Consider the following 13,447-nt stretch of genomic DNA (forward strand, 5'->3'; position numbering starts at 1 on the left):
GTAGAGCTCAGATGAAACAGAGAGACCACACTAAAGGCAGGGGGATAAATGAAACAGTAAGGGTTAGTGTACAGAAGCAGTCTTAATAGACTCCTCATTCAGTGAGATCTGACTTTAAAAATCAAAGTTATGTATGTTAAAGAGGCTTGGATTTAACCTAGGTATATTTGTTTTGTTATATCTGAGTGTTACCCGCTTTGACTATTGTGTTATTGTTGTCTAATTTGTTTTTTGTTCACTTTTCTCCTTTTCCCTAGAGTGTCCAATAATGAGAAAAAGTTAGAAGCAGTCAGGAGTGGAGTAAGAGCTATCTCTGTCTCAGGTAAGATAGAAATCACACACACTCACTCACAAAGTGACAGGTTTAGGAGCCAGATGAACAGAGTCTGATAGCTTCTCTGGCTCCAACTACTGTCTTTCTTTCTGTCTTTCCATTTCCTTCAACATCTGTTTTTTCTCTCACTCATTGTTTTCCTCTCTGTTGGGACTGCCTCTCCCTCTCTCATCCCATGCTCTCTGTTCTTGCTTTCTTTTGTTTACTTCCTCCTCTCCCCCTTGGTCTTTTTCACATCTCCCTTCTGTACTCACATCCATTCACTCTGGGTTTTTTTCTTCTTCACACTCTGGTCTTCTTTCCTGCCTGATTGGCTGCAGACCTAGTGACATCGACACCTCCTAAGCCAACCAAGGCACGGCGTTTCCTCCTCCCCTTTGTCTTCTGTTCAGATTCGCCGCCCGATGGTATCCTCGGCTCTCATTGGACAGTTAGTGGAGGAGCGTATCCACAAAATTGTAATGTGGTGGAATAAAATGCCCGATTTGATGATCATGCTTGTTGGGTAATGTTACTTTGCATTAAAGTGCACACAGATGGTGCACAGAAAAAACCTCAGAGAGAGTGACTTATTGATGAAATCTGAAATACAATTTTAGTTGTTTAAAGTATGATCTTGTCTTCCTTGACTAATTTATAGAACTAATTTGGTCCAGAAAAGGTTAAAAAATATATACTATATTCAAAATATTGACACAGTTTTGGATTTTTCCATATTTTTATGTAAAATTAAAATTGTTTTGTGGATGAATTCCATTTTACCTGCTGCATCACAATCTATCAACATTTTTAAGGATGCCCTCTTCTACTAAACTGTCTTTGTCCTCAGTGCCTGGTTGCTTTGTCTAACTCAGTCTTACGCTCACACACAAACAAACACACATGCTTCAACCACAATAACTGCTTGTGTGTTCCTGCTTATAGCCAAGCCAATGCTCTTTAAATAAGACTGGGAAGCAAATGGAAAAGACTAAATTGTGCAGTACTTTCTAACTGAGAGTTATCTATACAAAACCTGGGTCTAATGTGTGCTATTTTCCATTTTTCTCTTTGTAAAATGCTTACTTTCATTCAACAGAACAATGTGACTGTAAGCAGCCAGTACTGCCAGAGTAAAATGGTTCTCTCGAGTCTCAGTTCAGGACATGCCTTGCTGTTGAGGTCACAGATTGGTTATTTTTAATGATTATTTTCAGTGTTTTATGTCAGTTAATTCAAAGAGGCAGAGCGTAATTCATGGCAGGGTGGCCAAGTGGTTAGAAAGATTGTTCTTCCATTTAAAAGATGTGGGTTCAACCACCAAGTATCTGCCCTGTTAAAGTGTCCTCAAGCAGCCTATCAGCACCAGCTCAGGGATGTAGTTCTGTAGCTAGGAAAAAATGTCTATTGAAATGACTTGAAAATGTAAGCACAAAATGTTATTGAGTGTTGTGATTCTGCCATGCTCTCCATCTACTGTACATACGTGTCCAGCAGCAGATTGACAGACTAAATAGATTAGTACATGTCCTCGTGTCTCCATCTATGGCTTTGGCAGCTTTCCTCAATAGCTAGCAGAACTGCTCAGAGAAAGTCATGGATCTGGACAGCAGCTGGTTTGTTGTTGAAACTTTAACAAATGATCCAAACTTTTTCTGCTAAAGGCTCCAAACATGACACGTAGGCATGGTCAACATCCTTCTTTGGTAATAATAGCTTCAAAATAGTAGCTTAATTTGTAAAGTACTTAGTAGGTTAACAAAGTGCTTCGTGGAATTAAAATAAGAGAACTACAATAAAATATTACAATACACACGTGACAAAAGGACATAAAATGAAAGCATTATTAAAAAGATGAATGGAAGGAAAGTGAGGAAAATAAAACAATAAAATACTTAATATTAAAAGCCACACTAACCCAAGTATGTTAAGATTTGTCATAAAAGCCCTACGTGTATCAATAGCTTTCAGATTATCTGGAAGGGAATGCCACAGTAATTAAAAGCTCACCTCCATTCTTGGTAGGAATTGTAGGAATGGTTAGTAAATTGCCATGCAACGCTATAAGGGATCTGGTTGGAACATATCCTCTGATCAAATCACAGAGTTAACAGGGGCAAGGCCTTGGACACATTTAAAGACAAAAGGCCTTTTCACACCTGAAAGTTCGAACCAAGGTTCTTTTTTTCGTTACATTGTATACATTGATCCGGTTAGCTTTGGTTTCACATTTCAATTATGCAAGCACACTAAAGAACTTGTTACAAAAGCCAGGCTAGCTGTTTCCAGTCTTGATGCTAACTGGCTGCAGGCTACAAATTAACTGTACAGAAGTGACATTGACCTACTCATATAACTCTCGGCAAGAAAGCGAATAAGCGTATATCCTGAAATGTTGAACTCTCTCTTCCTTTAAGAACTGAAGTAGTGTGCTCTCTCCTCCTTGTTTGGGTTAGGATTCTGAAGAGACCATTACAGTAATCCAATCTAGTCGAAACTGCTGTATAGTTCCACTGCCCCTGAGAATAAAGTATATGAAATCTTAAGAATATACATAAAATGAACCTTTTTCTAGATGTGTGAGAAACCTTGATCAAGCAATGAGTGCTCACTGTTTACATTACACCACTGGAACTCACGTGTTAAACTCTTCTGTCTGCTAACCATACATTAACCCTCCAACTCACAAGTATTTACAGCTTGACACAGACGTCATACTTCATTGAAACCATGCTGGAGTTCAAACACTGCCTTTCATACTGCTGCTATTTCTTGCATTAGTTCATTTTACCTACATTTGTCTGCACAGCATTAATGGAAGTTGTTAACTCAGCTTTTTCACTGGAGATATTTTGGATCTGAACTAACTGCTTGCTGAGTGTTTGGCTTTGCAGATGCTGCAACATCTCCCATGTTGTTTCAAGGCTTTTCATGCTCTAACCGCTTCTCTCTTCTCTCTCTCTCTCTCCCTCTTTTCTCCGCTCTGCCTCCTGCTTTTCTCTCTCTCTCTCCTTGCTGCTTTCTCTCTCCACGTTCTCCTCCTCCTCTGCTGTCCCGTTTCCTGCATGCTCTCCTGGACCCTGCAGAAGATCTTAGCGGGGATGGTAAAGTTATGCTGTTGTTTATCAATCTCTCTGTTGTTCTGTCCTTATAGTCCTCACTCCACCAACACACACACGCTACCCTTTCTCGGGAGTGTGTTGGTGGAGTGTGTGGGTTGATGTTTATGCATGCATTCCTACATCTTTAACAATGGCGCTATGTGTGTATGTGCTGTATTATGTAAATATAGAGTGAGTGGATTAAATGATTTAGCTGAATGTGTTGTTTCTCATGTTTCAGTGAATAAATCACCACTAGCTTTAATTAGTTTGATCTGTTAGTAGCTAGAGTGGTTTACTATTTTAATATTGTTTTTGGTTTTAGATTTTTGTGTGTGTTTATTTATGTGTCTACTTGTGATAGATAGTGGATTACCACTAAATTTGAAATATGCCTGCTTTCAAATAAGGGTGACACAAAAAATCTGAATTTGGAAATTAAGTGGTATTTCTCTTTAAGGGAACTTCTCCAAACCATTCTGTCTCTTCACACACACACACACACACACACACACACACACGTGTACTCACATACATTCGTGCACACACAGAGTGGAGTTGGGAGAGGTTTGCTGGATTCAAGAGCATGTGCATTCCTGGCTATAATGGGCTAACTAGATCACACACACACACACACACACACACACACACACACACACACACACACACACACACATGTAAGCACACACACACACATTATCCCTCCACTTATAGCAGAAAGAGGCAGAGTTAGACCAGTCAAACTGATGATTCTGAACAATTCCCAAACTACATGAGAACAAATATGCAGCAAAACAAACAATGGACTTCACAGTACGAACTAACAAATTTGTATTAAAAAAATCTTAATATATAGAACTGAAACCATTTAAAAGTCCAGTATGTAGGATTTAGGGGCATCTAGCGGTGAAATTGAGGTTTGCAACCATTTGAATACCGCTCGTCTCACCCTCCCGTTCTAAGCGTTTAGGAAAATCTACAGCGGCTGCAAAACTCACGAAAAATGCGAACGGCCCTATCTAGAGCCAGTGTTTCATTTGTCTGCTCTGGGCTACTGTAGAAACATGGTGGTGCAACATGGCGACCTGTTGTACTGGTAAAGTAATGGTAGTAATAAGAGCAAAAATTATAATCTACAGTGTTTCATTCATCTTATACTAAAGGAATGGTTTGACACTTAAATACACTTATTTGCATATATATATATATAAACAAGATATAAAATGTTAATTAGTGAACTTTAGAGGTGCTGGTAGGAGGATTTTTTATTTTATTTTTTTACCTTTGGACTGAGTCAGGCTAGCTGTTTTCCCCTGTGTCGAGCCTTTATGCTAAGCTAAGCTAACATATTTACCATAAACACATGAGAGTGTTATCAATCTTCTAATCTAATTCTTGGCAAGAAAGCATATATATGTATTTTCCAAAATGTCAAACTATTTCTTTTAGCATTAAACACTTTTTAGTCTCCTTTACTACCATCCAGTGTATTATTTAGCCTGCCTTACATTAACATCTAAATGCCAGCCAGTAGTGCTTTCTCCAGCTTATTCTACATGGCAGGCTCTACATGGCTGATTTTCTTGTTGGCAGAGCTTTTCTTGAGAAAATCAGCCACAGGCTTTTGAAAAGGATTTCTGATAAATTTAGGGACACTTTCCCACAGAGCCTGATCAATCCTGAGCAGAGCTGTAAGGGTAGCGTTCAGGACAGCAGATGTTAGACTCTTGTTTCCAACAGCTGAGTCTGCACACTGATTTTATTTTAAACACCACCATCTGGTTAGGATAGACTTGGTCCATCTTCCCCTTTCTTTTTCCTGTTGGCTCTCTTCAACCCCTCTCTCTGCCTATCTGTCTGATTCTGCACAGATTTGATCCTAAATGCTACCATCTGCTTACATGACAGCTAGACCCACTATTTCTTTCTCTTCCTCCCTGTGATTCTCTCCCTCTTACGGTCTTACTTTCTCTTATTCTCATATCCTTTTTGCCTGGTTTCTCTTTCCTGTTATCTTTCATTTTCTGCTTGTCTCTCTTGATCTCTCTCCTTTCTGTCTTTGTCTCTTCTTTTTTTTCTTTCCCTCCACTCCTTCACCGCCACAGTTACTCCCTGCTGCCCAGCTGCTCTCACACAGACAGATATGCACAACACATGCTCAGCTGACACTCTCCGCCAAGTGTGTGTGTGTGTGTGCACAGAGAGAGAAAGAGAGGAGCTACGTGGGTGTTGCTTTGCACAGGAGTTTTTGAAACTCTGAGTTAGCTTCATACTTTATTTCTTAGTTTATCCTTTAGTTGTTTTTTACTGCACACGTGTTTGTGTGTGTATCGGTGACCCTTCATACCATAGTGGACGCACGGTAAACTGAACATGCATGATTTTCCCATTGTTTGTGTTTGTGTATTTGTGTTATTTTAGACTTGCGTGCCTGTGTGTGTTATTTTATCCTATTGTGTATTTTTACACCGTTTGTGTGTTTCTAATGTTACAGAGACTGATGACTATGCCGAGATAGTTGATGAAGAGGACACATACACCATGCCCTCCAGTAAGTAACCTATCTTCTCTTTCGCCTAACATCTACCAACTAAAGTAATTTGTATTCAAGAAATAAGCTTCTGTTGGACTGCAACAAGAGAACTGTGTAATAACTGTTTCACTGTTATTCTTCTGTCAAATGCTTGCGTTCTCAAACAAACATTCATTTCGTTCTGCTATCTGACAGCTGAGTGTGGTCTGAATCTTTTCCAAGAAACACACTTGCACAGGGAACATCAGAGAAGTTGCATTAAACCACATTTGGTTAGGTAGTGGCTAATCAAATTCAGGCCAGTTTCACCGTCTTATATAAACAGCTGGAGGTCAGAGAGGCTACAACTCATACTGTGTAACTCCGGTTGGTTGGACTCACATTACATCTGTCAAATTCATTCATATGTTAGTAAAAAAAAACCTGAATGTGCTGGTAAGTTTGGCTACAGCCCTGTAAGTAATGGTGGCTTTAGCCCTCTGTTCCAATACATTTGATGTGGATGTTTCGGCCAGTACAAAGTACTCATGTATTTGTTTGCGTGGCCAACTTTGAAAATGGACTGTGTTCTCCTTTCCTCCCACAGTCTTTTTCTATCTCTCTCTCTCTGTCTGGCTTTATTTCTTTGTCTCTTTCACTTTGCTTTTTTTGTCTCTTTCTTTATGCAACTTCCTCTAAACAGACTTTCTGCAGACATTTTTTTATACTCACTGCCTGAGTTTGTATGTGTGTCCATGTCATAACTGTCTGCTGTATGTATAAAATGAAGCTGTATAACAGTATTGACTATATAGCAAACCAACTCTTTTAACCATTATGTCGCAGTATCAGCTCAGTTTTTCATTCATTAACTTATTTATTAACTAAACATCAGATAAAGAGTGAAATGGGTCTGTATACGTGTGTGTGTGTGTTTTCTGAGCTATTTTCAATCTTAAAGCAGCAGTCTGGCTCTCTCCCTCTCTTCATCTCTCTTTCTTACTCTTTCTCCCATCGCCAACACAGTCAGCTATGGAGTAGTTGAAGGTAAAACTTCCTGTCTCTCTCTCATTGTGTCCTACTGAAATGCCTTGAGATTTAACTTTAAAAAATATAGATTTTTCTTTGCCGGGCACTTGATTACATTGTAGGGAAAGATTTGCCTCGTCAGCATTCCTCATTAAAACTAATTGGTGCATCTTCCTGCAAGTTAGTTTGTTAATTGAAACCTAACAGCACCCATTGATTTACATGAGTTACAGTATCAAATATGTGGCTTTTTTGAGTAGTTAAGAACCAATGTCGGATATTTTCTTTCACCATTAGTATCTGGCAAAGAAAAATACGAAGACTCAAGATACCTAGTATCCAGATTGTTGTTGACTTGTGGTTGTTGGTGTTTTGTAGAATGCAGTTCATTTGGGTCTGGTGTTGGAAATGAAAGGGAGAGCCAATCCATAAACAATGGAAGATATTACTTAATTAATAGTTTAATCAGAATTTGGGATGATAAAGTGTCCCCAGACCTCTGGAGCTAAACAACCTAACAGTATTTGCATTGTTTATTGGCTTGGTTCTCATTTCACCATAATGTCATGTTGTATTTCTTAATCGGGATTTATTATAATGGTCGTATGTTTGTCATCTGTGGGTTCTTTTCTGTTTGAAGCAATTATTAGTTTCCCACGAGCGAACTGCAGTATGGATTAATTGCAGTAAATTTCCTTATAATGGAATGTGTTTTGGTTACACTGTTGGTATTTGTGATTTTACTCTGTTTATCTGTTGGTTGAGTCAAATAGCCAAACTTTGTTTAGCCCAACAGATAAGTAAGCTTTTTCTGGATAAGTTCTTGATGGTCAGTGTCTTGTATAAACTTCTTGAAATCAGTGTTTAGTCCATTCTTACTGCGGATGGTTGGCAGCTAACATTAATACACATCTGTGGAAATGTTTCATGACCTTTTCAACAAGGCGTAAATATTGATAACACATAAATGTCAAAAATTAAAACGTTGATGTATGTGGATGTCATTGCATAAACAACAGCTTTCATTTAAATTCTTTTGGACATACTGAATATAAAAAGGTTACTGCAGACACAGACCATAACGAATACACTTCAAATCCAGATTGAATATTTCACTAAAAAGACCTACATCCAGGCCTAGGCGTTCCACTCTGCTATGGAAAGTGTTTTTGGAAGTGGGCTCTCTTGAGGTTTACATGCACAGGGCACGCCAGGTTTTTATCTCAATTAATGATCTTATTCAGAACAACTTGTTTATGTGTTTCCCTGTAGCCCCTTTTTCACTGTGTCCATATACAGGAATAAACAGAAATGGTAATGGGACTCAGATGTGCATGTAAACACAGATTTCTGCCATATTGCCTGTTAAATGTGTTTGACGTATGTTGGTGTGTTTGTAATTTTATATGGCAGTGTGCATGTCAAGTCAAGGTTTGTCTAGTTAGTTAGAGAGGTGGTAGGGGAATATAACTACATATATAATCTGAATGTACAAACCGGGGTCGAAATGTATTTTTGTAATTTGTTAATGGTTTATTTTAGTCTAATCTGATTGCCAGTGGGTGGGGTTTACCAAAAAGGACAATTTGACTGCCAGAAAGTTAGAAATCATTTCATTGTATCTTTAAAGTATCTTAATACCTTTACTTACTTTTCTGTTATTAAAACAATTACCTGATACCATCCAAATTGTTTTGTCCTGGTAAACACCATCCATGTCGTCTGAGACAAGCATGTGATGGGTCTTTCCAGTGTATGAAAAACAGCAGGTTAATGTACCTATTTCACTCTTTCCACTTCTTTTCTTTTCTCCTCCTCTCTCTCTCAGCGCGGGATTATGAGATCCAGAGGGACAGGATAGAGTTAGGCCGCTGCATAGGAGAGGGTCAGTTTGGAGATGTACACCAAGGAGTCTATAACAGCCCGGTATGTGGAATTACACACATACACTCATGCATGGACATATGTAGAACAAACGCAAAAGTGCAAATAAAACATTTAAGTTTTAAGCAAATGGGATTTCAATTTATTATCCAGCTAAAACAAACCATTTTAATTTAAAAAAAAAAAAAAAGTATTCTCAAGTATAAAGACCAGATTACCTACTGTTTACAATTATACTTTTTAAAGTGAACATATTGAGTTACAAAGTTTTACAACCTTTTTTTTTCAAATTAATAATTTCAAGTAAATTGTAAATTGTTTTTACATGTGTTAAGAGTTTTGTCTGTTCATTGCATTAACCATTAATTAAAACATTTTTTGTGATCTTGCACATTTGCTATATTGTGATATACAACCAGCCTTATACTGTATTATCTATAATCTGCTAACTTGTTGTACCACGTGTTCTGCAGGACAAACCAGCTCTACCTGTCGCCATTAAGACCTGTAAGAACTGTACATCAGACAGCGTCAGAGAAAAGTTCCTACAAGAAGCATGTAAGACCACCCTGTTTTTGTGTGTTTGTGAGTGTGTATCGACGTGACTTATTAACAAACCATGACTCACTTCATATGTGCTGAGTGTGTTAACGTGTGTGTGTGTCTGTGTGTATATGTCTGTTTCCCTTGCAGTGACAATGCGTCAGTTCGACCACCCTCACATCGTTAAGCTGATCGGAGTGATTACAGAAAACCCTGTGTGGATCATCATGGAGCTCTGTACTCTCGGAGAGGTACGCCTGAGGCTGTGTGGGTAAAGGGCCATTCACACGTACGGACTGAGTAGAGTAGAGTGTGTGTCACTTCTTGTCAGTATACAAAGGAAACTGTTGAGTGTAAGTCATGATGGTAGGTGCCCAGGAAAAGCCCTTATATTTAGAAAAAACTGAATCCACTGTTTAGGTAAAGTTTTGCTGACTGTTATCAGTGTGAGATATTTTCACATTTTGTCATTAAAGATTTCTCTCTCTGTCTGCAGTTGCGCTCATTCCTTCAGGTGAGGAAGTACAATTTGGATTTGGCCACTCTTATACTGTTTGCCTACCAGCTCAGCACAGCACTGGCATATCTGGAGAGTAAACGCTTTGTACACAGGTACACACACACACACACACACACAAAAGATTAGATAGACCGACTGAGGAATAACTGAGCATGTACTGGATTCACATTATTATTATCATGCCAGATATATAGAAGTTCAAACTGATTAACCAGGATGTTTCCAATAGTTTGATTGATTTCTAATATAATCTTAAAATAAATAAGGAGGATAATGTCATGTTGCTTTTTGCACTGCGTCTGAAATCACACCCCATTCACTATACAAGAAACACTCAATAGTTTGAGATTTCAGACACTGAAATAAAGTGACAGAAAGGAAATAGTATAGTGCACTCTGGCAAATATGGAGCTGTTTTTAGATGCACGCTCTTTGATAGATATTTTGCATAGTAGGGATTTCTGGCACAACTTCAACTACTTCCAAGGTGCATGGAGAAGGGAAAAAGTCTGAAGAAGTCAAAAACTCCAGCAACACTTGTACTATGGAGAAGAACTTTATTGGTAGATCGATGCATTTTGGCTTGTGGCCTTCATCAGGGTCATCCGAAACGCGTCGGTCTACCAATAAAGTTCTTCTTCATACTACAGGTGTTACTGCAGTTTTTGACCTAAAATATTTTGCATCTAAGAAATGACAAATAACATCTATGATTCAGGCCTAATGACAATCAATGTTGACTTACAGGGACATAGCAGCACGCAATGTGTTGGTCTCTTCAGTCGACTGTGTGATGCTTGGAGACTTTGGTCTGTCGCGATACATGGAGGACAGCTCTTACTACAAAGGTAATGATACAGTGCAATGATAACACCTGCACACTAAAACCAATACACTCATACACAGCTTTGTATTGTCTTATAACACAGAACATTGATTCACTAACATTTACAATGCATCTAAGACAGTTTTAATGTCCTAACAATCCACACTGCTAGATGTTTCCATCCTAACACTGTTGACACATTGTTTTGCTGCAACCTCATTGGTTACAGCAGCAGACAACAGTTTGTTGTCCCCCATGACACTTCTACTTTGGAAAGTACTTGTGTAAAAGTACGTGACCAACTTTTCTGGTTGCCAGTACTTTACCACCATCAACAGGTTACATCAGGGTACTGCAGTTTATCTTGACTGAAGTCACCTATTGCATTCTGTATGTTGGCATGTTATGAAAACAGTGTCTTCTTCTAGTCTCTGACCCTCTGAGTGGTTGCAAAATTCAAACAATGAGTTACAAATTTAATATAGTTATAAAAATCATTCTGTTCTTTATCGGTAATTTTAAAGTATCTGTGTTTGTCTTTGTCTCAGCTTCTAAAGGTAAACTTCCAATCAAATGGATGGCTCCTGAATCTATCAACTTCAGAAGATTCACCTCTGCCAGTGATGTCTGGATGTTTGGTGAGTTATGATCATTTATATGTGTATGTATGTATGACATGACATTTGTGTGTTTGTCAATAATTTTCTGTCCTAAAGAACCACGCCTGTTTATTCCTCTGTCTCTCTGTAGGTGTGTGTATGTGGGAGATTTTGATGTTCGGCATCAAGCCTTTCCAGGGAGTGAAGAACAATGACGTGATTGGCAGGATAGAGAACGGCGAGCGATTGGCTATGCCTCCTCAGTGCCCGCCCACCCTCTACAGTTTGATGACCAAATGTTGGTCGTATGACCCCAGCAAGCGACCGCGATTCACCGAACTCAAAACACAACTCAGGTAATAAAATGTTTTTGTCACTTTGTGCTTACAAGTGCTTCCATGCTTTAAGCATAAAGCCCATTATACTAATACTATAGTAATGGTTTACTAATGAGATCGGTGCGTAGTGAACGGTGTTACGATTTCCAGTGTTTGTAAAGCTACTTTAAAGTTGCCGTGTAATATTTTTACACATCAATATATCATTGTCTTATTAAAGGTAATCAGAACTGGGCAGTAAATTATGAATTAAATATTAAAATAACTTGTGAAATAATTGGATAAATGGTGATAATAAACCAATTCTGTCGGTAAAATTAAAAATTAAAAGCAAATATGGATTAAAGTTGCTCAATGTACAACAAAGACAAGGAGTACTTTTTTAATGCTTTTAGTTTGATGAATAATCTTTTTTTAACACTCATTAACAGATTATTCTGATTATTGTCAAATGTGTTTTGTCCGTATTGTCCAGCCTTGTACAGAGTTCTGATACCTTGGTGTATTTACCATAAACAAATCCCAGTAGCCGCTATCATTTTGTGTCCTTGATGTTGTTGGAGCTAGTTTTTCTCCAAATGAAGAAGAATTTTCCACCAATGATTTCATTTCCTCCAATCATAAAGACGATGTGGCTAGTTTCCCCCACTTTTCATCCAAAAAAGACCTGTTTGATTTATTTTCCTGTACTGAGAAACATAAACGTGTTGGAAGAAATGTTTTTCCTATTGGTTCACCACCTATTTAGATAAAAGAAATAAACCATTTATTAAGATGAGTCCTTTGTGTATCCATTTTTTGTAGCACCATACTGGAGGAAGAGAAGCTTCAACAAGAGGAGAGACTTCGAATGGAGATAAGGAGACAAGTCACTGTGTCCTGGGACTCAGGAGGGTCTGATGAAGCACCGCCTAAAGTAAGATTTAATGATTGATTCACTTCTCTCTGATTGTTTTTAGTATTTCAATACATGTGTTTGGCAAACAGAAACAAACAGTTATCTTTCTGTCTATAGCCCAGTAGACCAGGTTATCCCAGTCCACGTTCCAGTGAAGGCTTCTTCTCCGGCCCCCAGCTCAACCACTTCCTGGTACAGCAAACACACACACACACACACACACACACACACACACACACACACACACACACACACACAGCTCCCGTAGTGAGAAAACCGTGCTCTTCTGTTCCTTCTGATCCACCGTGGCTGCAGCAGTGTTTTCCTCTGTAGGTCCCAGAGGTTTTACTGTAGGTGGCAACAGCAGCAGTGTGCCGGGGTACAGCGAGGAAGATGACTCTGTAAAGTCTTACAGGAATCTTTAAGAACTAACATACTGTAACCTATTCAGAAACAATCATCAAGGAAAACATCACAAATCAAAACAAAACTTTTTTTAAGAAAGATATACGGTATCAGGAATAGATAACAAAATATTTTTTCAGGAAAATTAAATGTTTGTGGTAGTGACGGCACATCAACTCATAAAAAATATGAGTGAAACGCACTGATCTTATCAGTGTTAGTTTAAGATCCTTGATCAAATAATTTTAGAGGTTGTGTGTGTTCACTACCACTAAGATTATTGTTACATATTAAAAAAATATCAAATTCTCTTGTTTTCGGGCCTGCCATCTCCACAAAGATCATTGGTAGAGGCTGGGCAATGTGGCAATCAGCACAAAACTAAACTTTACACTGACTAAGCTCCTTAAATCTTGTGAAGACGTTATGGTCTGGAAAAAGGGCAAGGAATATTACATCAAAACTTTGTAGGAATGTTT

At 38.4% G+C, this 13,447-nt stretch overlaps 1 protein-coding gene across 15 annotated transcripts in view; it reads left to right on the forward strand.

Annotated features, from left to right (window-relative positions):
* The window catches only part of ptk2aa (protein tyrosine kinase 2aa), a 67,433-nt gene that overhangs the window by 41,355 nt on the left and 12,631 nt on the right, over positions 1-13,447 (forward strand). For 5 of the 15 annotated variants that reach the window (XM_044172757.1, XM_044172759.1, XM_044172756.1 and 2 more), the window contains 13 exons: positions 258-322; positions 3,400-3,417; positions 5,909-5,965; positions 6,953-6,973; positions 8,784-8,881; positions 9,313-9,397; positions 9,533-9,633; positions 9,879-9,994; positions 10,650-10,750; positions 11,277-11,366; positions 11,479-11,683; positions 12,470-12,581; positions 12,681-12,755. In XM_044172757.1, the coding sequence (XP_044028692.1) occupies positions 258-322; positions 3,400-3,417; positions 5,909-5,965; positions 6,953-6,973; positions 8,784-8,881; positions 9,313-9,397; positions 9,533-9,633; positions 9,879-9,994; positions 10,650-10,750; positions 11,277-11,366; positions 11,479-11,683; positions 12,470-12,581; positions 12,681-12,755 (1,144 nt within the window). Of the gene's footprint in view, positions 1-35; positions 162-257; positions 323-3,399; positions 3,418-5,617; positions 5,777-5,908; positions 5,966-6,952; positions 6,974-8,783; positions 8,882-9,312; positions 9,398-9,532; positions 9,634-9,878; positions 9,995-10,649; positions 10,751-11,276; positions 11,367-11,478; positions 11,684-12,469; positions 12,582-12,680; positions 12,756-13,447 lie in introns of those variants that run through there. The other 10 variants (XM_044172754.1, XM_044172766.1, XM_044172755.1 and 7 more) reach the window with 8 other exon arrangements.

This window comes from Siniperca chuatsi, linkage group LG17 (assembly GCF_020085105.1).
Source record: "Siniperca chuatsi isolate FFG_IHB_CAS linkage group LG17, ASM2008510v1, whole genome shotgun sequence".
Lineage (NCBI taxonomy): Eukaryota > Metazoa > Chordata > Actinopteri > Centrarchiformes > Sinipercidae > Siniperca > Siniperca chuatsi.